The following is a 26,523-nucleotide window of genomic DNA, read 5'->3' as shown; positions in this document are numbered from 1 at the left end:
TGAATTGTGTTTGCAGAGCTTGTTCACTCAGGCTCCTGAGAAACCGTTGGCTGTGTTTGGATGGCATACCAAGCTGACAAATTACTTTTGACTATAGCTGCACTTTTAATCACTCTCCTCATTTCTTTTCAGGCATCTCTTCTCAAGCTGCTTAGAGTAACAAAAGCTTGCTACAGCTTTAAAAACAAGCTAGGGAGAGTATTTTTTAAGACTGTAGCAGGACATTGGGAGAAAGCCGTAGTCTTGGTATGCTGTTATTTTGAAAAAGCAAAAAGGTCTTTGTCCTATCCTAAATCTGAGGATAATCAGCAAATGCCTGAGAGATCATGCAAGGGCTTCATGTTGTCTGATATGAGGAGAAATTACCTTGGATGACAGATATTACAGAGGCTCAGAACTCACTGTGTGCAAAATTACCACCTGCAAAAACATGCATGTGATGCCTGCTGAGAGAGTTTGCAGTCCTTAGGACTGCCAGAGCGTGTGTGCTGAGCATGCAAGCTGCCATGTGGCAGGGTCTGCTGTGCTTGTGGCTGTAATGGGCTGAGGGCAGCACACTTTTTGTCCAGTTTCCACTGTGGAGAGAGAACTTGGAGTGTCGTCGTACTCCAGTTCTGAGCACAGGGATGTTGTCCTGTTTTTGGATGCACAGGGCATCATCTTCCTCTGAAATGCTGAGACTGAAATCTTAAGGGTGGGATATTGCTCTGTTTGCAGCTTGCAAATGTGATGAAAAGGAATTCCAAGGCACATTTTGTTGGGCTTGTCTTGAAAACAGTCTTGTATGTGGACTCCATGTGCATCAAAACCAGTAAGTCTGGATAATGCATTTTGGAGTTTTTAAGATCCATATCAGGGAAATAGAAATTGCTGAAATGATTGACACAAATGTTCATTCTCATGGACTTTTCATTACTTGATAGATACTTGAGAGCTATCAGAGCTGAGCTGAAAAGGAGGACCCCATCACACTGGACCTGCTTATTCATCCCCTTTTGTCCTGTTGGTTGGAGAAAATAGCTCTGCTTAGACATTTAGAACTTCTAGTGTGCCTGAATGCTTTGGGGATTCAAGAGGCTGTTATATAAAGTTTTAGGTCTGTTTTGTGTTTGTGGCAGGGAGGGAATGTCATGCACAACAAAACCATTTTGATTCAGGAAATTTAATTCAATTTAGTTTATTGCCAATGAAGATGTAGACAAACAATTAAATAAACACAGAAAACACACCTCATCTTCCCTGCGGACACCTCTCCAGCTCCTTCCTGGTCTCCCATCCCTCACCATAGGTGGCACTCAGAAGATGGCGGTCAGTGCCTGTGGTGGTTCTTTTTTTTCTCTTTTTTTTTTAACTCAATTCCTCCATGGGCCACAGTCCCATCAGTGTTATACCTGCTCCCGTGTCTGCTGTCTGCTCCTGCTTGGGCAGCTCTTTGCTCCAGCCCCTGCTCAGGTGTCATCTCCTGTGTCTCTTTTTCTCCAGTCCCAATCCTGGTCTGTTCTTGTGTCTGTACAGGGCAGTCCCTGACCTCGTCCCACATGGTGCAGCACCCTCCCTATCAAAACCTTGTCAATTTAGCCCAGTGTGCAGGGGGAAGGGAGGAGTGTGTGTAATTTTTTAAATTTTTTTTAGCATCATTAACACACCATAAGGGGAGGCAAGTAGGACATCAAGTAATATTGTAGAAGTTCTTCTTTTCAGTGGCATTACTGTTTTTACAGTAACTAAGACAACAGAATCTGAGCCTTGAGAAGTTGTAGATATTACCGCAATGAAAATAACTTTGGAGTAATGGTAAACAACAGTGTGGGGAAAGAAATAAGAGGAAGGAGATCTTCAGCACTAGCGTTGATGTGATCTGGAAGTACCAGACACATCAAAGAATAGAGACTTTTTTTTTTTAAAAGCAAACATTAGTTATGCATTAGCAAGGAAAGTTCTTTCTGTACTAACTTAAGCTTCTTTTGTGAAAGCTTTAATTAGTCTTAACTTATGGAAAAATGAAACCTTAGGTTCTTATATTCAGTAGTCTGCATTTTTTTGAAAAGGATATGTTAAGATTTCAAAATGGAAAGAGTGGTTGAAAACACTGTTCATTCAACTGTTAGGACACAGGCTTTTCTCCTAAGCCTAGCCTAGGACTGATCACATATCAGTGAATGGATTTCTATATCAATGATGAAAAAAGTGGTGTGACTCTACGTGCTTAAGTGGTACTCTCATGCTTCTTTAGTCCTCACATTGCCACTGGAGTCCAGGACTTAGCACTTACTTCTTTTTAGTTTGTGTTTGACCGTTGTAATGTTGCAGTCTAAGCCAATTAAGAACAGCAGCATATTAGCCTTAATGTTTCTGCCATGCCTGAGCGAACGTTTCTAATAGTCAAACTGTGTTACTATGGCATTCTTGTTATTTTCTTTTCTTTTTGTTCAGCATCAGCATATTTCTGGAAAAATGAATGACTTCTCTTTGTAATTAGTGATGAGTTCTTGTCTTAGTTCCTATTAGTGTCTTTAATGAATACTAAATATTTTCTGGTAATGAAAGAATGACAAGAGAAAGCTGAAAGAGGAAAAGAAGAGAGGGAAGAGTAAGGAACTGATAGGGGTTTTTTACAGGATTGTTTTTTCTTATTTCAAGCTGTTCTCTTCTTCCTATCTCAACTCTATATAGGCAAAAGTAGGGGGTTTTTTATTTCTATATATAAAAATATATATTATATATTATAAATATAATTTTTATATATATTAATTGTCTGAGCACTTAGCAAGGGAAAAAGGAAACTATTCTCCTACTTAACTAAAACTAATACTCCTATAACTAATATTACTTCAACTGAATTAATTGAAACTTCCAGATTGGGAGGGCATCATGTCCTGTGTGGATAATGGAAGAACAGAAAGTTTGAGTAAAGATTGACTAGCTGAAGTTACAAATCTTGTATATGTTTTTATATATTACCTTTTGTTTGTTTCTGAATGTTTTAGCAAATCTAAAGTTTAAGTAGCTCTATAGTATGTTGCCACAGAAAAGCGCAGATGACCTAATTGTACAGCAGCTTCGAAGGATTTCAGTGGCACATCAGTGACTGATTCTATAACACATTTAGTCCTGTAGACATAAGGTGCATAACTTCCATTTGTTTGAAGAAGTAATCATTACGAATGTTCATCATCAGGTGTCAAAATGTTGGTCTAATTCTAGAGGCATCTGGAGTTTAGCATCTTTGTCAGAAAAAAATCCTAATTACCCTAGTAATCTGGCAAAATCATGGCTAGTTTAACGAAGGGAGCTATGCTTTTTCCACAGAGTATAGACAGCTTGTCATTCAGCAAAGCTGTAGTTTCAGTTAAAACATGGAAAGAAAACACTGTAACTCTAGTTTTATCAGAAGCAATTAAAAAAGTGTAAGTAAGCTCCATTTATGCTGTTCCATACCTAACTGTAATGTCTATGCCAGACCCACACATGTGCCCTGCAAAGTGCTCTGGTTTGTCTTTGAGCAACCCTGCTGAGCAATCAGCAGGAATATGCAGGCCACCTTGTCAAACAAATTGAGGATATTTAGGTGGGGCTATGGAAGATTTTTGTGCTGACAGTGCAGGAGAGCAGCAACTCAGGGCTGAACAATCGGAGTTTTACTGACATTCCCACTTGCTTTAGTCATATAGTTTTCACCTACCTTTTACATATTAAAATCCTAAGCTGTGGTATGTTGAAAGTCCCAGTTGTGTGATATACTGTACTGTGACGGAATTGAATATCAGCCCTGGTCAAATGTGTATTCATTAACCACACATCTACAATTTGGATTCAGCTTTTCTTTCGTCTTCTTAGTTAATATGGTCAGAGCCTTTATTTTCTCCTTTCAATGTCAATCTTCATCCAAATAATTGTCAAGCTTCTAAAATTTTTGTTTTGATGGGCTTTTTAACTTTCCAGAGTTAGAGAACTGGTTGCATTATGGTAATATGCATCACATTACATTTGGATATGCTTAATTAGGAGATAAATGGAAAATGTGTCTTAATACTGAAGACGAGAACTAAAGTTTAAGTATGATTGAAGAAGCAATTGTAGATATTTGAAAGAGCAATGAGAATTAGCGTAAAGATTCTGTTAAACAAAAGGGCTATAAAAGTCACCTTTGCATAACCTTTGTTTATGCACAAGGGATTGGGATCAGGAAAACAGCTACCCAACCTCCTATAGCTTGGTGATCTAGAAGGAGAAGATGAGTTGGTGCTAAGGGTACAGTGGCATTTGTATGGAGGACTAGCACGTGCATTGATGCCCCTGGCCTGCCTTCCTTCTCCTTTAGCTTTCACTGACACTCTCTGTTTTGCTGTCTTTGGTCTGTTCTGTATCCTTTCTGTCACTTCTTCCAACAGCCAACGTAGGTGAACACCACATCTTCTGGCAGATGAGCTTCAAGGAACCTTAACTCCCAGCTGAGTAATATGATTCTGCTGCTGAAAGCAGCTGGTCTCAGCTGCTTTTGCTGCCAAGCAGTAGAGATATTTCTGAGAGTTCACATGTACGCCTTTGTAATGAGGCCAGATTAAAACTCTTTGACTATGAGTACTCAAAAGCCTAATTTTTTTCTTTTGCTTTTATTTTGGGCAGAAAAATGTATTAAAAACTTACCTCTTAAAGGGAAATGAGGGCAGGGACAAAGGATATGTTTCTTCACATCTTGGAAATGGGAGAAAACAAGCGAGTCCAAAAACCTAAAAAGTTATATCCAACTTAAAGTTCTGGTACTTAGTTTCTTTGGGATTTGATGGCAACATTCCCTGCAGAATACAGCAATCTATTTGTGACTAAAACGTAGCTAAATTTAAACTGACAACCATCTTAGTGATACTAAAATATTTTTAGATTTCTGTGCAATACTATATGTCCTGGTAATGATCATGGGGAAAAAAGTTGTAAATTCTAAAGTACAGTAGTTTTTTTTACCTTATATGATTTTATTTGCTAAGCAGTTAACTTCAAACCATGCATGTTATATATATTTAGTGTTGCTATGAAAATGTTCAGGTGTGAAGCTCCAGAGAGTGGGGGGTTCACAACACGTGCTCCTGGCCCTAATTAATGTTAGTTTTAGAGTAATTGCATTGAATCAGCCAGTTCAGTTTCAGATTATGGCCTAAAATTGATTAGAATAATCAGAGTATTAAAAGATTTTTGAGAAGATGGGGGTTTGAAGTCATACACGTTCTGCAGTGTGCAGTGTAATGAGATGAAGTTACGTGTATTAATGCCAGTTAGTTTAAAGGGATAGATGGAGGGTGAGGGCTGGGGAGATGATGGGACAGGGCTGGATCTATATTAGAGATGTCTGTCTTTATCTGACTCTACAGCTGGGTGCTGCTTTTTCCCTTAGAAGGCTTGCGTTTTGCTGGCATATGTATCTTAATACGCTTATCTGCTCTGTGCAGCAACACATACAGAAGTTCTTAGGAAAAAATTATCATGCAAAGTGGAATGTGTACATCCCAGTGGGCACAACTGGCAGATAACTTGTGTGCAACGATATTATGTACAAATTAGATTCATGACTTTTACTCTCTGTCCTTCAGGGAACAACCCATCTTCAGCACCCGAGCTCATGTCTTCCAGATTGACCCAAACACTAAGAAGAACTGGGTTCCCACCAGCAAGCATGCTGTTACTGTGTCCTACTTCTATGACAGCACAAGAAATGTCTACAGGATAATCAGTTTGGATGGCTCAAAGGTAAGTTTTATTTCAGAAAACTTGCTTGCTTCATCAATTTTTGTATTTATTTTCTAGTCTGATGCTCTTCATATATCTTCTCAGATGCTTTTGTCATTATCTGGGTAACAGATTACTGACATGTTAAAATGGTAACATTGCTTTCATAACACGTTTAAATCATGTTTTAAGTGTTTATTTGAAAATGCTATTTTCCATGCATTCATATTTACTTTGATAAATCTATTGCTGAATTTGTGATGGCCTGTTACTTAGTTAATACTATGAGCAGGCTAAAAACACATTCCCTGTGAGATGCACTATAAAGTACAAATAGGGTTACAATAACCTGTTTTTATCTCCATATTCAATGATCTGTCAACATCATTGGCTTCAGCATTATGAAGGACATCTGTTCAGCGCCCATAATCTCTTAGTAAATCCTTTGTTACATAATCTTCCCATTTTTCCTGTAGCGAATGTGAGGATTCCCTCCTAATAAAGCTCTCCATGGTAAGCTTTTATCAAAACTCAGTTGGTTTGGGTTTGGCGTTTTTTGGGGGTGGTTTTTCGGGTTGTGGTTTTTTTTGTTTGTTTTTTTTAATTAGGGAGGATAATGTGTTGAGCTACTGTTGTAAGAAACCTTGTCTAAGAAATTAATTTGACGTTGAGAAAATACTTGACTGTTCCTTAAGTTCTACCCCAAGTGGGTATAAAAACAGTAACTTTACAAACAGCATATCAGAAAACTCTGCGATAAGGACATTAAAAATATACAGAGTGTGATCAAAAGTTGTAATCCTTTCAAGAGACTTTTCATTTGCAACTTCCAGAGATGCATCAGTTCATGGCGGTTGGAACTGAAATACTCTGTTAGAGCATAGCAGTATTCACAGAGATTTTGTGGCTATTGATTGAAAGCTGAAAAATATTACCCTGCATTTTTTTTTTAAATATCCAGAGTATTGCTATTTTAAATGAGGAAGGAGAATTTCTATCATAAAGAAGTATACAGAAATAGATCTCACAGTCAAAGATGTCTGTATGATACTACTTTGAGTGATTGAGACTCTGGTATCAAAGCCTACCCGAATTTTTCCAAGTCTTACTTTGTTTCTTCCCTTCCCAGCATTCCTTCAAATGATTCTTTTAGTTCTATCAAATAATTAAAATCCCTTTTGCGTGACTGTTTATAAATAAAGACTTTGGGATTGGAACTAGATGCTGTAAGAAATCAAGACTACCAGTTGTAATCTGTAGTACCTTAATTGATATGCAGAGTTTACAAAATCCTTACTCTGGTGTCCCCTGTGGTTCCTCCTGCAAAGTGGCTGCTGAATTAAATTGTCAAGCAGTTGTTCATCTATTTATTTGTTCTTTTGTCTACTGCAGCATTTCCTTTACATTTGCAGTACTGTTGGCAAGGTATATTGATAATGCAATCTATCACTTTTATTTACTCTCTCTGTGATTGCTGCAATCCTAATAATGTTTTCATCCAAGTGTTAGATGTCTGACTAAGATCTAGGATCCCAGTCATGATTAAGAAAGACCCATTGTTTTAGGCATCACAACACTGCTCTGAAACATACACAGGTAAATATCAGGGGGACCCATGGAAGAATTTCAAGGAGGTTTACAGCATAATTCCCAGAGAATTTTTTTATTTTTAATTAAAGCCCCATCTTTTTTAACATGTCTGCACATATACAATATAGTAAGTACAAAAGGCTAAAAATAAATATAAAGCATTCTTAAGTTTGGAGTGCATCCAGATAGTGTCTCTGCTATATGGCATACAGCTGGGTGTCAGTAACACTGCTGGCATCTGACCTTGCAATGCCTGATATTGTTGATTCGTCAGACAGAAGCGTTAAATTTGCAAAGGAAAAAAAGCTATGCAATTTAATTCTCCCATTTTAAGGTTTGAAATGAAACTGAATAAAGATGGTTTTGTGTTGGTTTTTTTAAACAAATTTTATATTGAAAATGTCTCAAGTACACATGTTGCCAGTGGCCAAAACCACTTGTCGAACTGTACTGGTTTTGAAGCTGTCATGCCCCTCACTGAGAGGGAATAGATCCAGCCAGGTTTTATTGTATACTTTGGTGCTGGTGGCGTTTACAGCACCCTGTGGGTTTGTACGGTGGAGAGAATGACATGCATGTGGCGGCTCAGGTGCTGAGCAGTAAGTCAGTAAGCGATGGCAACTCACACGTATGTTCGCTTAGACTGCAGTAAGGAAAGTTTGAGAGAGATATACTTTATATTTGAATGATAATCCTGTTTCTGTCCCACACCCTTCCCTCTCTTTAGGTCAGCGGGTTTCAGTAGGATTCCTGGATAAAATTGAACTGCTGTACTGATTGTCTGAAAGTCATTAAATCTTTCTTCTTGAAAACAAAAGGACGTTTTAAAGGCATGATCTTTACTCACCTCTGAGGGTTGCTATTGTACATTGCAGATGCCCACTTGAATTTGCTTGTGGGGGTCTTTGATGTATTTTGAGAGAGAGGGGTTTTTTCCTTAGTCCCTATCAATGGGTCTATGAGCCAGATTCAGCTGAGATAGGTCCTATAGAAGCAAGTTCTGCATATTTTTAATGCATTCTGTGTAATGTTGTTTTCTGAAGCTACAGTCTCCTCTTAAAATACCTTGCACAAGAAATGATGCATCTGCCTCTAACTTGACTCCAGAAAATGTTCTAGGACCATAAGGTGTTCAGTGTACAGGCCATATTTTATAGTCACGTACAGTATCTGGATGCCTGTTGCCCATGGCAGGGAGATCCTGATGCAAATAATCTGATAGAACTCGAGGCTGGTTTCTGTGACCTCTTCAGTAAATATCTTCTATGCGACCTTTTTCTCCTACCACTTTAGGAATCAAGAGAAAGCCTGAAAAATTAAATTTCTTATGCAATATGACATAACATCGACCAGTTGTTGCTAAGGCTTTCAGTTCTCATTAATTATATAGCGATTTCATAGCTCCTTGGAAAAATGTGTTTTAGTACTTCTTTCTCCTGGGTGATGGAAGGAAGCCTCCATTATTTCTCCAGTAACACTGCAGACAGATACTAGGATTATTCCCAGAATCCTGCTGTCTTTTCCGTTCAATCTCTGGCAGTCACTGAGAAAAGGAGGTTAAGTAAAGTGGTTCCTGCAGTACTAGTTAACTCCCTGATACTTTTTTCACCAATGCAAGATAGGAAAAAAGCCCTAATAATTTGTGCTCATCTAAAACAAGAGAACAGTCTGGAAGAGAGTGGTTTTCCAGTCTGTAGGTTCCGTGAGCCTTGAATATATTATTTCTGAGTCAAGGCTCCCATCAGTGTTACTGCAGTCGATGATCTTTACATTTTAATGATTGTTGTAAAATAAACTAGTCACACATTAAAGTGATAACCTGTTTAATGCTAAATACAGGTTTTACATAAGGCCTGTAAGCACAGGTCTTCAGTGATCTTCCTTTGAAGAAGTTAAGAAATACTGTGTCTTAATTTTATTGCCATCAATTTTAGCACAATATAAAATCATATTTGACCACTACTGTGTATCTTGCAGCTGTTGGGTTTGCAGTCAGTAAAATGAACAGCTAAGACACATGCCCTATTTTCTCATAGCTAAACTAATATGAAAGGAAAACATGAAAGCTATTTTATTATTCCAACAAAATCTAAAGATAACAAAATCAGTTTTCTTCAAAAGCTAAATGTCTGCCTGTCAGATTGACTCTGTTCTGATTTTAAGATATTCTTGTACACTTATACCAACAACATTCTTAAAAGTTGATGAAATATTTGACACTTGTTATACTGGTAACTCTACAGTGAAATCTGGTGTAGAGGAGAGCAGTTAAAGCAGTACCTATTTGAGTAGACAAGACAGGCTTACGAATTCTAATTTAAAAAATAAGTCTTTTTTCTTTTTAAACTGAAGATATGAAGGATCTAGTATTTTCCAGAAGTAGCTGACATTGACTGTAGTATGCTCTAACATTGCACTTTTTAAAAGCATAATTAATTTAGCATGTGAGAAATCTAGCATAGTAACGCTTTTAATTCAGAGAGGATTGAAAGCCTTGATTTCCTTATAAAATAGGTAAATCAAATGAAAGGACTCTTTTGTATCATTGGGATCTGAATGTAGTCTTTCCAGTGAGAAACTTACTGTCTTTGGACTAATACTGTTCACTGGAGTGGACTCTCCTTATTTTTCTCTGCTGGAAAATAAAGGGAAGAATCACAGCAACTCTTTCTCAATACAATTATTTTTTAAAAAGTTTTCTTCCTACCTTTCTCCCTTGCAAAGAAGCGATTTGACAGTCACTCTAACCCAGCCTAAATGCAGACTGCTGTCAAAACAGATACCCATTCTGGGTCCTCTCTTGTGCAGCCAGCCATGTGGTCAGCTGAAGCAGTGAGCAGTCTCAGGTAAAAACTGGTTGGTTTCTCCAAGGTTTTTCGCTGGGTTAATCTGCAACTGGATGTGCCACTGTCACTGCAGGAAATGCCAGTACTGGAAAATATAAAAAATAAAAGAGAGATTTTGTTATTTACGACAGAGAAGACGGTTTGGACCCTGTGGATTTTGTTGCTGCTCTAGGGTTCTTTAGTAATCACTGGCTTTAACCTGCCAGGGGTAAGGCAGGGATTACGGTTTCATGGAAGCAGGAAACATGCACACTGTTGTTCAAGATTCCCAACTCGGTACTGTAAGACAATTGCAGTAGGACGCATACTGACAATAACCTTTGGAGCACAGTAACTGGCATGTAAGAAAGATTCTTGCTGAATTGTTCTGCTCACAGTGTGTGCTATTTTCTGGGAAGTTTTAAGGATGTTCTCTTTCACATGGGTGTTACAAAGCACCAGTGATTCATGAAAAGAGCCGTGAATTATTTAACAAATGTGGCTGAAACACTTGGTAGCACCTGACAGGTGAGAAAATGTGCCTGCATTTCACTTCAAATACACATATCTTTGGGTTTATGGCTAGTCTTTCTTGTTCATGTTGGCTGGTTGTAAACTGTACTAACCATCAGTTTTTTAGTTAAATTGAACCCATTGGTGTCACTATAAGACTTTATCCTGACATACTTTAAGTCAGCTGGACAGTTCCACATCGCAAATTTAGAATATGTTAGACAAACTTTAATGTGATGGAAATACTGTTGAAATCCATGGTAAAACTATAGTTGCTTTTAGTGGAATCAGCATATCATCTAATAGTTGCATTTTTTGTTTACATTAGCAGAAGTTGTATGCTGGAGGATGTGCTTCTTCCATCCTGTATATAAAAAGAACTAGAGAAGAAAAATTATTCTAAGAGTAACTCTTCTTCTGTAGTTGGTGTGAGACCCTGTCACTGTTAGGCATGCTTGTGTGTGTATAAAGGAAAAACAGATTCTTGTAATACAGAAACTTAAAAAGAAATTGTGCTTCTTGTTTTATTGCATGTTTTCCAGTGAGAATCGCATATGCAGCAGGGGTGGGGGGAATGCAACAGTGAAGCTTACAGTGGAGCTTGAGAGGCGTTGCCTTAGGGGACAAAGAAATACACTTGTGAGACAAAAAAAGACTTTGCTAGTTCTTCTATTCTGATCTCATTAGCCTATGCAGATGCTTTAAAGGACTTTGTTTAGACTTGCTAACTACTAAATGACTGCTTGCAATTGTGAACAGGTGCCCCCTCCCAGCTTTTGTTCCTTTTACAGAACGTATGCGAAAATACGCTTTTGTAATTTTAGCTGTGATTGAATTAGAAAACTGTTCCCTAGTTCCCACTGTGTGTCTCATTCAGTGTACACAGATACTTGACTACAATACTGGCATTTTCAATTATGACTAGTCTTTTAAAAAAAAAATCAAAACCACAAAACCCCTTTTTTACAACTATTACTTTTTTCCAGGCAATAATAAATAGCACTATCACCCCCAACATGACATTTACTAAAACATCCCAGAAGTTTGGCCAGTGGGCAGACAGCAGGGCGAATACAGTCTATGGCTTGGGATTTTCATCTGAACATCACCTTTCAAAAGTAAGTATGACCAGTGGCAGCTATTCAGCTAGTAAAGTGGCGTAAGAATATTTGATTCCTGCTCATTGTATCTTGACTCAGTGGTCACTACTGTTGTTATGTAAAAATAATTTACAAAAAAAAGTTCTGTATCAATCCTTATAATGTAAAAAGACAAGACAAAGCGTGATACCTGCAAATCTTCTTTTAAATGATGGAGGAAGGGAAGGAGATTTAAGCTATCACAGTGTATGTTGTTAATGCTTTCTAATTATTCATTTGTTAGGTTTCTCTTTTTTTAAAGTTGTTCTTCCATTACATTTTTTCATGATAGAATTTAAAGGAGTAGTCAATTTAGTGTTTCTTCTGTATTTAGATCTCCTAGAAAAAAAATTGTTGGTAGTCTTCAGATGCATTTTTGTCTTTTAAGCCATGTTCACTTTCACTTTTCTACTATGTAGTGCATCAAATTACACATACTTCAACATCTGCAGGCTTAAAGTAAAGCTAGTGGGAAATATATTCAATGTAAAAGAAAACTACATTTACTTGTTGGTATACAAAAGTTGAAATGTTTTCTAAAGAAATTCTGTGCCATATGTGAGGGTTTTTTTCTGGTCTACTTGTGCAGGAGAGAAGTGCACCTTATTCTGAGGAAAGCAGTAACTCCTGTTTCTCAAAGTGATGGTATGGTTCCTCTGACCACCCTTTCTACACTACCTATTGTTGTTGATACTACGCTGGTAGATGAGTCCAGGAACCTGTACAAGCCAGTGTCATTTTTTCTCCAGATGAGGAATTTCAGTTCAGTTTAAGAACATGTCTCTACATTAAGCAGAGAATTTTCATCTTTGAAGTATACAAAAGATCTGGAAACCCAAATGCAAAAAAGGGAATGTATAGTAGATGTTTAAATAAGGAATAATGATTGGCTTGTTATTTAAAAAAAAAAGTAATGATATCAGCCCTTTTGAGAAAGTAATTGTCACTACCCAAGGATAAGCATGGGCCTGTTAGAAAACCATTACAATGAGAATCAGTACATCTGCTTTATTTGGACAAGTGTTACACTTGTAAGATTTCTTCCTTTCATAATCAGATAGCTTTCATTTCCATGAAGCAACACAAACACAGGAAATTCTGAAAGATACTAATATTGCATGTGCATTTGTGCACCTATCATTGCTTCAGTGAACTTGGAAACTTTGTCACTTAAATTGGTGTGTATGTCGTAGAGGCACTTGCTTACCAACGTGGTAATAACTATTCTTAATAATTCAATGGATTTAGCATAAATACTAATTTAGTTTAGCGCTCTCATAGGCTAGCTTGTTTTCCTTAATCACAGAATACTTCTTTGGAGGCAAAGTATCATGCTGTAGTCATGCACACTCTGTGTTTGCCTGACTTTAAACACTAGGTTATCCTTGCCAGTGAAAATATTTTGGGTTTTTTATCTGTCCTATCATTGACTCTGTTCTTGCTCTCCTCATGTGGTGCTTACTGCCTTCTTAATTACTGCTGTTTCAATCCCATTCTTTCACTGCCCTCGAACGGATGTCTAAGAGTTTTAAGTATGCCTTTGGCTTAAAACTTTATATTGTTGTTGAAAAAATAATCTGAAAAGCTACAGTAGATATTTTGTCTTAGCTATGTGTTTGATTAGCAGTTACTCAGATTGCTGTGTTTTACAAAGAATACGCAAAGCTGTTGAGAAAAATACCAAGTCACAGACCTTTTCTGAAGGTTATGGTGATGAATCTTCAGGACCTTTTCAGCAAACTGTTCCTGTTGTATTATGTCTTAGTTATCAAACTGATATTCATGTGAGTTGAAATTGCTGATCGTTGCTACTAAAATTCACGAAGGTAAAACTTTTTGCGTTTATTTTAAAATTAACAAACATATTTGATGGGGGAAAGGAAACTTTTCTTTAGATTACAGTCTGTTCAGTCACTAGAGTTGGTACATATGTTGGTCTTGGAATCAGAAAAGCTGAATTAGAAACCCTGGATCTGCTGTGTAGCTTCAGAGAAATCACATCTATATTCTCTTTCTTGTCTTCTGTCTGCTCAGATTACTAACGCTCACTTCTGTGCACTGGCATTGTAGGCAGGTTTACCAGAGCACTGTTTGGTACACCTGGCACTGGTAGGATATGAAGTCTAATTTAGGGCTCAAGGTACTACTGGATATTAGTAATAAGGCTAACAAATAAACTGTATTAATGGATTTGTTCAGAAACATGTTGCTTCTAGAAGTTGCCTTAAAAATTGATTCTGGAACTTCTTTTCTGTATTTGATTTATCAATGTATGTAATTTGTTTTGCGGTAGTGTCTCTTGGCTCCAGTGAAATATTTCAAGTTCCAGGGAGCAAAAGACAGCCTGCAACCACAAAAAACTTAGTCTAGTCTGTGACTGATTTCAACAGGTTAATGAAGCAAATAATCAGAGCAGATAGAATAAACTGTTTATTCTCAGATAGTTGTCTGCTTAGCTTATAGTAAATGTTTGACTTTTGGACTATTTGTTTTTGGTTCGTGTGCCTTTGTCCTCCTAAACTAATTACTAGGGTAGAATCCAAGGGCGGTAACCTCTTTCTGTACAATTATTGTGACAGAGAATTAGCAGAGTTGAGAATATCTGATAGAAAAATAATGGCACTCTAATCAACTTCACATACAAACAGTATAAGAAAATTAGTTAAACATTTATTTGTCTTCATTAGATCTTTTCTCAATATGTTAGACCACAAATTCACCTCAAGATTGTTCCATCAGAAGTCAGTGATACCTGACATATGATTCCTATGTTGAAGATTATTCCTTTCACAGGATCAGGATTTGCTAGCAGAGTCCCTCTTGCTGCTGCAGTAGGAGGAACAGAATGTCCCATGATTTTCAGAAAAAACTGAGACAACTTTCTCATTCAGAATATAAGTCTGTGCTTTTGATAGTATCCTGATGTATAAGAAGAAATATTCCTTTTCAGGTTTGCTGTCTGTCTTACCCCTTTGAATTAGTTGACCTGATTTATTCCACATAACTTAAGAGTATGCTAAATGTCACAAAGCCACCACAGATACGTGTAAGAGCCTCTTGTAGTCTCCCTGCACAATTTTTCATCTTTTCCTTAAAATATTGATCCTCCAGAGAACCTGTCCTTTCATACTATGAGATCTCATCTTTGTTATTCAGGAATTTTATCAAGAGATTGCTATTATCCATCACCTGACTATCTCAAGGAATTCTAGTAAATTTGTGAAAATTTCCACTACAGTAGCCTTGTTGGCTCTTTCTTAGAATGTTATCTATTTATCTATTACATATTTTTTTACAGTTTCTGCCACTGTGATACAGAAGATCATATTTACTGCCTTGTATGTCTTCAGCCATTTATTCTAAACCTCAGCATCATGTTTTCCATTTACCAATCCTCTGGTCTTAAAGCTGATTTAAATAATAGGTTGCCCATCAGATTTTGAGGTCTATGTACAAATCTTAAATAAGTATCATCTAGTTCGGGTGATCTGTTGCCAATTCTATCATCTGTTCTGAGACATTTTTTGATGCTGGATTAGACTTCCAGGGTGGTATCTTTTGTTTCCTCCTATATTCAGGAAACGTATACTTTTAAATAACCTGACAGGTGAAATATAGGATACAAGTGGAGAGAAATGGTATTTCCTCAAATACTAATGGCCTACCAGGAGAAGAAGTTTAAAGACAATAAGGTCTTGCATAGCAAGGGAAGTTTTGATTGAAAATAGTTGAGGAGATTGTGTCACACAAAGGGTAGCCTTCGTCCCTTCTAAATACATGCAGTGCAAACCAATTTCTTTGTATGCTGCTGCCGGAGAGATTTAGAAGCTGTTGGTGAAGCTTCCAGTATTTTTGCAGAATCATTTCAGTCTTAAGCTGATCATAATAACATCGTGTTCTGTATAAAAGCAGTAGGAAACAGAAACAAATGCTTGGCTACTACAGCAATTAGTGTAGTGTCAAGCTGAGATCTATGAAGTCAAATTTTTCTCTAGCCAGAGAAACTAGGCCCTATTCTTAATAAATTGATTTACTCTCTCAAGTTTAAGGGAGCATGTATTTCTAGATTGCTGCTTTAGCTATTTTCTGGAAGAGGTGCATGTAGCATAGAAATCAAGCTTCATATGGCAATTCAATGTGCAATTCTTGAATTTAGTGTTCAGTATATGCAAGTGTTTAGTTCAATGAATTTGTTCTTTAACTTGATTGATGTCAATGAACATTCAAGAAATGGACTTGACTCAATATTCTCACTGTTGCTTTCCTAATTAGCTATTGAAATTATAAATGCTGTTAAGTTTGGGAAGAAATCAATATTGTTTCAGTCGTGAAAGAATGAAGCCCATTGAAAGTTCTAGGCTAATAGTGACCACAATAGGCTTCAGAACCAGATCATTTGTTGTCACAAGGAGAGTAAAACCTGAATCTGAAAGCTGCTGTGTGAGGCAGCTTGTCACTATTATTAGCCATCTCTGAGGTGAGGGTTTTTAACACCATCAGCAACAGATCAAACTTCATTGCATCATAATTTTCCTGACATATAAACAGTGTACCTTATGTCTGAAAGGTACTGAAAGGTATATATATGTAACTCACTTAAATGAGTATCTAATAAGGAGAAAAATTTAAAAATTCTACTAACAGAATTTGACTGTGTAAAATGTTAAGTACAGCATTCTGTTCTGCCTGTAATGTACTACTTCACGCCTACTCTTTTCTCTTTTTCCTTTTTTTTTTTAAAACATATGTACCTTCAGTTTGCTGAAAAATTTCAGGAATTCAAAGAAGCTGCACGACTAGCAAAGGAAAAATCCCAAGAAAAGATGGAACTAACAAGTACACCCTCTCAAGTGAGTCTCATTGATTCAAGCCTAGTACTTCATATCTGTGCTACTTACTGTATTGTGTCTTATACACACATTGTATTAAAAATGAATGGGGTGCTTCCCAGTTACCCTGAATCCTCTCAACAGTCAGCTAGAACTGTCAAGAAGTCTAAGAACACATTTAACATACACTATAGAAGTGTTAAAGGGACTTGCTTTAAAATAAAATTGGCCTTTTGTTTATTCCCGTTCCTTTCTTTGACCTTTTCCCAGAAAATGAGTAAACATGGTGAGCAGTTATGTAAGTAAATCTATAGTAAACACCTTTTGTGTTTTTTCTTATCGTGTCTATGAAACTTCAGGTGGTGCACTGTAAAGGACTTTTATAGAAGAATCATAACAAAACTTGAAGTTAAAACAGCAAACTATTTTTACTTATTTCCTACCGTGTAGTATTCACTTGTGAAATGTGTTGAGGGAAGATGACAGATTCACATGCTGGTTCTGGAGTTTTATTACAGTTAGCCGTGATGTAAAAGAAGAGTTTATAAAAGGTATCTCAAAACATGAACTGGGTTAATATAGGCCTAACAGGAGGATAAATTAATATAGTCACATTTATATTAGTCATGCCTAAAATTCATTTACTTGAAAACGAGTACTTCAAATTTGCTTTGAAAAAAGAAATTGCATGAGGCTCTTATGCCCCTCCACTCCCACCCCCCCCGCCCAGTGTTTCTGGCTCTGTGTGTAGCTCTTTGCTTTGTTTTAAGCGGTAGTGGAGACAAAGGTAATTCCTTCTCTTGGAGGATGAAGCAGCTTTAAAACTGCAGCAGGGGTTCCTGAGTTAAGTAGGATTAATACAGCTGCGTCTTTTTTCTGGGGAGTCTTCATTCATTGAATCAGTGCATCTCTTGGGTGCTTTGCACTGTAATGTGCTCTTGATCTTTGATGGAACAAGGATGGCAGGCAGTTTGCAACATGCTGTACGAATAGTTTTATTGCCACCAGAATGCTACATCTGGTGTCCTTCCAAGAGAAGTCAGTGGAAACCGGAAGAATATACACAATGAACCAACCTCATGTTGTTTTCCCAGTAGGCATTCTGCCCAAGTGCTAGGTTGTGTTTTCTATTAAGGGGAAACTGCCTGCTCTACTGTAACAGGAGAAAAATAAGGCAGTCTTTTTTAATTAGTTTTCTTGACTGTCTCTAAATTTCTGATTAATTCCATAAATAAACACAGAGATAATGGAAGTAGGTATTTCAGTATAATAACCTAATATACACTTGGCTTTAGAAACAGTGAAGTGCTTCAGCCAGGCCTCTAGTTACTCAATATTATAGGCAAAACAATTATTCTGCTTCTCTTTTGACATGTTGATTAGTAGTCTGGACTCAGAAGTTAAATCTGACACTGTCGAATGGAGTGACTTATTATTTGGTTTGGACATAAATTTGAACTACTCAGAGACACGATGCTTTCGCCTAGCAGCTGCCCAGGGTTAAAGCTTTCTCTTAAACTATAGAAGCTATTAATATTGTTCATTTTCCTGTACAGATTTCCTTTTATACTTGGAACCTAACATTTTATACTGTAGGCAGTTACAGAAATGTTACCTTGAGCGATTCTATAATGCACGTTGAGAGCTGCAATTTAATTGCTGCACACTTAGGAATAATTTCATATTCAGGCCTTACTTTTCATCTCTTGGCTTTTTGCTGTGTTGATAAGTTAGCATATTATTCTGAAAGATACAGTTAGTGCAAGTGCTGACACATCAGCATAATAGTCTTCACATATTTAATACTTCTCATTAGTTCCCCAGAGAGAAGGGAGTTGAATCAGGAACTTTGGAGTTTGGAGCAGATGAGAAGTGATGGCTTCATGGCAAACTGCAGCACTTCCATGGTGCTGGGCTCATTCAAAGAGATCTATGACTGGGGGAAGATGGGTGCTTGGTAGTAGGGAAGGAAGGTGGGACCCCAGAGACGTTTGAAGGAGCAGTTGCTGTCATTTTGATCATCTGCCAAAAAGTGGCTGCAAGGCAAATAATTCAAGTGTTGCCTTTCTCAATCATTTTACAGTTCTTTCCCTTTTGCATAGTGATCCTTTGCAGAGAGGGAGAGTAAAAGAGGAAGGAGATATTTTCAGTGGCCAGTCAAGACTTTGCAGGAACCTGGCCGTTTTAGGAAGCTTTGACAGGAAAGACATTGGGAGGTAGCGTGTGAGTCCTGAGCTCTGTAATGGTAACCCAGTTAGCTACAAGTGTCAATCCCTCTGCTGTCCTGGACTTGCAGATATCCTTCTCTATTAAATTAATAATAGGTAGAAAGATACTGCATATCAAAACTGGAAAATATACATGTCAAACTGTCCTGGTTTCGGCTGGGATAGAGTTAATTTTGGATTTAGTGTGAGAATAATGTTGATAACACACTGATGTTTTAGTTGTTGCTAAGTAGCGCTTCTCCTAAGTTAAGGATTTTTCAGTTTCCCATGCTCTGCCAGCAAGCAGGTGTGCAAGAAGCCAGGAGGGAGCATAGCCAGGGCAGCTGACCCGAACTAGCTAAAAGGGTATTCCATACCATCGAAGGTCATGCCCAGTATATAAACTGGGGGGGAGTTGGCCGGGAGGGGCGGATCGCTGCTTGGGCATTTGTCAGTAGGTGGTGAGCAATTGCATTGTGCATCACTGTTTTTTTTTCTTGGTGGTTTTTTTCCTTTTTTTTCTGTTGTTATATTTCTCTTCATTATTACTATTATTATTCATTATTATGGTTAGTATTATAGTTTATTTTACTTTAGTTATTAAACTGTTCTTAACTCACAAGTTTTACTTTTTTTTCAATTCTCCTCCCCATCCCACTGGGAGGGCGGGGGAGGAGTGAATGAGTGGCTGTGTGGTGCTTAGTTGCTGGCTGTGGTTAAACCACAACACAAACTTAAATAAAATGTTATATTTCTCTTGGTACTGGTATTATTTACCAGTTAATTAAAGTACCGGATATGGTACATTGCCCACTCTCTCCTTCTAAAAGAGAAAAAGTACTTGTGCTTTTTTCTGCTTTCAGTATGTCCCTACAGATTGAATCTTTATTAAAAAATCTCTACAACTAGTGTAACAAAACCCTGCATGAGGTATTTGCTGTTCACTATTGTTTGATGTAACCCTGCAAATACTACTGGTATGCATGAGTTTCAGTTCTGAATGTCCTGCAAAAAATTGTTGTGAAACTAAGGAGAAATAGAAAACAAGAGAGAACAACAGAAATATCTCAGAAATAGAACATGTATTTGTAGTTCAACTACTTACCAGAGTTAGCCATGTTAAAACTTAAGAACAATCTTATCTAAAGTCCACTGAAATTAGGCTGCTTCTCTAAGGTGTTATGAGCTTTAGCAAAGTATTAGTACTATTTGGCTAGATATTTCCACCAGAAAAGTGCCTCAATGGCCAGGAAGTAGTTGTTCTGTGTTGGGTATTTTTTGGATATACTGTTTCATCTGATGGCATGTATTCTTTGGCTTTTTTTGTGTGTGTGTGTGTGTGTGAAACACGTAGTACAAAGAAAACAATGCATAGCCTAGTTTGCAGTTACTTAATAGGAGGAGTTCCTTTTCCCCTAAGCTATGCTGCTGCTAATTTTAAACTCTGCATTCTTACTGTTTCTTTAATACTGCCTGTTCTCCTATTTACCAGCGGGCATTGCTTTAATTTCCCAGAATATCAGATAATATATAAAATCACCATTTACCTTGACTGTAAAAAGAACTTAACTTGTCCAGAGACAGTGGCCTGGACCAACAAATTACAAGAGAGATGCTGCTTTGTTATGTGTAAGTCCCACTGAGTGCACGGTGCTTTCTTGAAATGAAGAGGAAAGCATTGTTTCTGTGTCAGAGAACTTGTACTTTTGACCCATCTGTATTGAGATGGATTCATATAATAATACACACTTTATCTATATCTGGTATGTCTGGAGGCTTTGGTCCAGAAAGAAGTTGTCTATTTTGGTACTTCTGAGACCACCTATGCATGTAGGTACCCCATCTGGTGTGTCCCTTTAACTCAGCATTAGGTAATAAAGCTTTGCAATGCTCTCATCTTGTTTATATAAAACTAAAATACTGGCTCCCCTGTTGTGCCATCTCCTATTTCCCCAACCCATCTTTTAATATAGGGAATTATTTTGCTCATGTCATAAGCTCATGGATCTTACAGTGACAAGCCACCCATGTCCTATTTTCAGTTACAAGCTTGCCTATGCACTGAAAGAGCAACACTTTGATCTGGAGTTCACTGAGCTGCATGAAGCAACAGCCTGAAAACTGTGTCCCCCACCCTTTTTTTTTTTCTTTTTTAAACTAACCTTAATTAGGTTCAAGTACAGAACCAAATAGAGCAGTTTGTGCGGTTTGCAGTCTCACCTCATCAGTCTTAGGACCAACTGGAATCTGAACCTCAGTTCTTTTTCTCTAAGCAAGAATCTGTCCTCAGATATTTCTTTTGACCCTGGTCATTTCAGATTAAGACCTCTGTTAATTTCTGAAATTGTGTGGTGAGTAATTTACTCAAAATAGTCTTGTCTGTGATTCTGAGCCCCTCCTATGCAGACTGTTAGGAATAGCTATTGCCTGAAAAGTTTTAGAATCACAACATTTTTTAGTGCAAGGAATGAGTTGGTTTTGGCAAAATGGTCATGGTTTATCACCTGTTGGCTTTTTCTTTGTAGAAGTACAAAATTTGCTTACAAAGCTTGTGGAAAAAGTAACTTTCTGGGATGTTATGTGAATTTCTGTAGTGGAACAAATGTTTCACGTGCGTTATGGTGTCTGAATCAGTAGCTGGCAGACTTAGGCCGTTGCCAGTCACTACTGAACACAGAAGCACTATGAAGAACAGCAATGCCAGGGAAGTGTATGGAATACTTAATGAGAAAACAGTATAATACTTAATAAGAAAACAAGCTGGAATTAGTTTGTTTTTTTCATGATTTTAGAACCACCTACTCCTCCTTTTCTGTTCTGTATTTAGTCACCATTAAAAGGTGACTTGAACTGTGCTGTGAAGTCTGCTTGTTTTACTTTAAAGACTCTCTTGTGAGTGCATGAGTTTTGTTTATAAGATTTTGAAATTTAAGGCATCTTTTGATGAATTCCCCTCTGTTATGTTTAGTTTATGTATTGTAGGCACTGTCATTTTGATACTGCTTGCCATCACTGGAGTCCTGCATACTCATTAGTAGGGCCAGAGCTCCTTTAGACAGTGCAGATCTCTGACAAACTCTTAAATAGCAAAATATATCTGAGTCAGACTCTCACATTTACTTGTCATGTCGAAAAATACTAATCCTCAGTCCATGTGTAAGTCCAGGACTGGCGAGTGACTTAAAGTTCAATATCCTGCAAAAGCCTGTATATGATACAATAGTGGTTTTGTATCACAGGAGGGCTGTTAATCCTTTCTTCTCAAATGCATGAAATATCTCTTTGTAGCTGTCATGAGTGGGAAATATCAGGCCTTAAAATAAATCATTGATTTACAGAAAGATTTGTCATTTTCAATTTAAGCACTGTTTTTTCCATATAGTGTCTATACAGTTGAATGTTGAAACTAAGTTAACCTGTTCTCCCAGCTAGAAGGGAAGGGTGAAAATCTCTTTTTAAGCTGACAGCAATTTCTTCCCCAACTCTCTAAAGTCTGGAGTGGATGTGTGAAACTATAATGGTATGGAATAAAAACTTCATTACATATGAACATCTCACAAAAAAGTTTCTAAAATTATTTTACTCTCTCTAATAAATATAAAATCGGAACATATTATTTGTAAATATTTGTAAAAAAATTTTGTTCAGTGTAAGTGTTTTTTTCTGTTGCCTTTGGTGCTTTATTCATAGTCAACTTCATTATAGTTGGCTGCAAATAAATTATTTATCAGGCAGGGATAGTTGTGAGTGTGTGAGAGCACTGATTAACCTGTATTATTGGTGAAGAAATACATACTAGAATCTGATACTTCTCTTGTACATACAAAATCAGCCCCTCATGAATTTGCAGGCAGTGAACCTTTAGGTATTACATAGACTGTGATGCTTGTCTGCATTAATTTTTGTCACTTGAATTTCATTCACATTAGAAGTCTATGAAAGTGCTTTACTGAAAAATAAGCGTAGATGGAACTTGCACATTTATTATTCTTCTGCTGAAATAGTTTTTATGCATTCACACTTAAAACATTTTAATAAGAAGGCTCTGGCTTTATGTGTCTAATAATATTGTTGTAGGAATTTTAGCTTAAAGATACAAGCCATCCAGATTTTGTAGGGTGTGCTATGTATTTTTTAGAACATCTAGTGTAGTTTGCGAAGAGGAGGAAATAAGAGAAACTATTGGGTCCATAAAGGTTTTCATTTAATGTCAGTGGAAACTGTTTATCAAATCAGAGGATAACAACAGACAAAACCATATCGTTTGTATAAAATAATTCATTTGCCTGATTATCTTGCCAACTGTGCTCTCCTTTCACACTTAATTTCAATTCAGTTTCAGTTCAGTAAAATTGTTCTGTAAAAATCAAGATTTAATTTTGGCTTTTAAAGTATTAACACTTAAGATAATAGTTTTGAGTGTAAAATAACAAGATCCTTCCTGAAAGTAGGTAACAATTTGCATTCATGTAATAAAAAAATTTATATTATAAATAACAGATTATATCTGTGGAATTAAATCAGTGTAAGCTAATTATTTCTGCTTTTTAATCAGTAGGAATTTAATAAAAAGGTGCAGAATGGAGACACTGGTGTGTGTGCGTTGTATAACTTGATGAATGCTAAATATAATAGAACTTGAAGCCAGTATTAAAGTGTTGTATCACCCGCTAATTCAAGTTGTAAAGTGAGATACATATCTCAGTATGTGAGAAATATGGCAGAATAAAAGCAAAATTTTGACAATTGTTGTGCTGCAAAGGCTTAATGTAACTTAAAGTGCAATGGAAACGTTGAACAACAATATTTTTGGTTAAGGGACACCAGAAAGGTGTGGAAGGTGATGATGACAGCCGGATCTTTCTTTAAAAGAACGGAGTTTTTCCATCTAGTTAAGTCGCAAAGTCAAGGACAACATTTCCTATAGATGGAGGATCAGATTCAGTATTGGCTTTCAATAAGCTTTGTCCTTGTAGACTAGTTGAAGGCTACAAGTGGAGGCTCAGAATTAAACCCTGATCGTGTAAGATAATGACCATCTTCAGCTACTTTATAATTCCTTCTGAGATAGCTGTTCTTCAGCTTCCTATGCAGAGTGTCAAAGAGCTGGGGAGAGGAGCTGCTGGCCTTCCAGGGACTGTGCTTGTGCTTCAGTTTAATAACATTAAATAGCAGTTTTGTGTGTTCCCCGTGCAGATGGTAGAAGGCTGTGTGGCCGTAGGAGATGCTTAGCTTTTGGAAATACTGTAATTCAGCCAGTCCTCTGCTGTATAGACACCCTTCCATGACATCCATTGAACTCTATTCATGAAACTCCTCTATCCTAGAGTTAAATGTTGCCACTTGATTACTAAAAGCCTACTAAGACATTTTAAAATCAAGATGAGCTACTTAGCTTATATGACTTGCTTATCTCCTGCAAAAATCATTACTTGAAAAAGAGTATAGTAGGAAAGAAAATAATAAAATTAAACCACATACAGGGGCTGAAAAGCCTATAATGTTCTAACTTAGGGAGTGGGCTGCAAGGGTGTACTTTGTATAAAAAAGAAGTACTTTTCAGTAACTAGAAATTAGCAAATGGTGTTTGGCCAAAACATAAATGTACATGTTGGCGTGACGAAGGGTGATTAAAACCTCACCAGTACCTTCTGCTGGGAGGCAGCCATTAAGTTTTTCAGGTGTCCAGTTACACAGCAGAAGCTGCCTGCATGTAGCTGGAGTATTCTCCTTCCCAGGTGATACCATGACCAGCAAGAGCTAGGCCAGGCTAACATGCCTACGGAAGTTTTGCAAGGACTCTGCTGAACAAGTGTTCTTTACAGATGGCTCATAGGTGGAACGGTGAATGCACCACCAGTGGCCCTTCCACTGTTCACTTTGGTTAATAAACAATATGAAAGTTAGATTTTGAAACAAATATCTGAATTGTTTATTTCACTGTGTTAGAATATAAAGTAAGAGACAAGAATCCTGGCTTGTCAATAGTCACCCATTGTGTAGCAGGATGAGGGCTGAATGTCATACCAGGTAAGAGAGAGAGGTCTGTAATAAGCAGGAGGCTGAATACTTGCAAATAGTTCATAGGTCAGTTGTGTTTTGTACAAGATAATGTGAATCTTATGGTAATATACTTATAAATTGAATTCACATGATGAAATATGACCATGAGGGATGCTGGAAATCTGAGCCTCACGTAAATACTATTTGTGTATCGTTTAAGAATTAATGTTAGTGCTTATATGCACATAGCCTTCCTGAGCAGGTCAGTTTGTAATTTTAATGTCTTGTTTGTTTTACTTAAGGAATCAGCTGGAGGGGATATTCAGTCTCCTTTAACGCCAGAAAGTATTAACGGGACAGATGACGAGAGAGCGACGCCGGAAGTGACGCAGAACTCAGAACCAAGGGCTGAACCAACTCAGAACGCATTGCCATTTACCCATAGGTACAGATTCCATTCCCACATCCTGATTAAGTGATACCTGTCTCCTTCCTCGTTAAAGGGACCTTCTCCCATATTGTGTGAAAAAAAACCCCAACCCAACCCCCCCGCAAAACTAGACTGGCTTTCAGATTTGCAATATGATCTTTGTTTTAAGAAAAAAACATATGAGAAAATCTCTTGGAATAAGATTTGGGGGAACGTTACTTTATAGTTTAATCAGCTTAACGTGAGCCCTTGAACACTGGTTAGTGTAGGTGTCCCTTTAACAGGAAGCATTATTTCAGTGTCTGAGATCTTAGTAAAATTAACTGCTTCATAGAATATTCCAATTAAATTATTTTAGCACACATTCTTTAAATGACTGGTAGGACTGGATGTCAGCCTTTCATTGACAAGTTGTTGGAAGAAAAGGGACTGTTAACAACACTTCTGGATTATGAAGTTTTAAGCAGCCTTTAATTGAACAGTTCTCTGACAGTTGAAAATATTTTTCAACTTTTTTTCGAAATGTGAGAGAAGTGTAGTTCTGCTTCAGACTGAATTATAATTTGTTGCACTAGGAATGCAGTGCTCTGTTGTTCTTTAAGAAAGCTAGGACTTTTTATTTAGTGATACAAATAATGAGTTAAGGTGGATATATCTCACCTATTAGAAATGATTGTAAATGGGTCACTCTCAATAAAATGCATAATGTATTGAGACCATGGAGAGTAACTGAAACATTTAATAAACTTAGAACAGAGCTAAAAATACTAGATTTATTTTTTTAAACATTGTCTAATTCAGTTTAAACAGAATTTAAGAGCTTTTGATCAAAGGTTGGGGAATACTAGGACATCAGATATGTCATGCAATTCAGAGTGAACAGAGATGGAATTGTGCAGGACTTCTCGGTTTTTGTAAGAGAATAATACTATTAAACGTATCTGGAAAAAATAATATACATTTTCAAATGAGAAAAAAATTATACTTTTGCACTAATTTTTTAACAGAGTGATTGTGTTTATTTTTATACTTCAACTGTCACTAGTGCATCTATTACATGTTTTAGAAGAAATGGTGCTTTGTAAGAGTGCTATATGCATGTTGAAGGAGTGTTACAAATGTTGCACCTCTATCAGTGTTCTGTAACAAGTTCATTTAAACTGTTTGTGTGTTGGAATTCTCTATCAATATTTTTGTGAAAAGGAGTTGTGATAAAGTCCACACATGAGTAGTGTTGTTTGGTTGTTTTTTTTTTTAAATGTTAGC

General features: G+C 37.1%; 1 protein-coding gene across 1 annotated transcript in view; it reads left to right on the top strand.

Annotated features, from left to right (window-relative positions):
* Positions 1 to 11,635: 11,635 nt before the first annotated feature.
* The window catches only part of HOMER1 (homer scaffold protein 1), a 60,053-nt gene continuing 45,165 nt past the window's right edge, over positions 11,636 to 26,523 (top strand). The window contains exons 1-3 of the mRNA XM_050913213.1: positions 11,636 to 11,767; positions 16,546 to 16,638; positions 25,130 to 25,272. Coding sequence (XP_050769170.1) covers positions 11,666 to 11,767; positions 16,546 to 16,638; positions 25,130 to 25,272 — 338 coding nt within the window. The 5' untranslated portion in view covers positions 11,636 to 11,665. The remainder of the gene's footprint in view (positions 11,768 to 16,545; positions 16,639 to 25,129; positions 25,273 to 26,523) is intronic.

Source organism: Gymnogyps californianus, chromosome Z, assembly GCF_018139145.2.
Source record: "Gymnogyps californianus isolate 813 chromosome Z, ASM1813914v2, whole genome shotgun sequence".
Classification (NCBI taxonomy): domain Eukaryota; kingdom Metazoa; phylum Chordata; class Aves; order Accipitriformes; family Cathartidae; genus Gymnogyps; species Gymnogyps californianus.
This window is presented reverse-complemented; position numbering and strand designations above follow the sequence as displayed.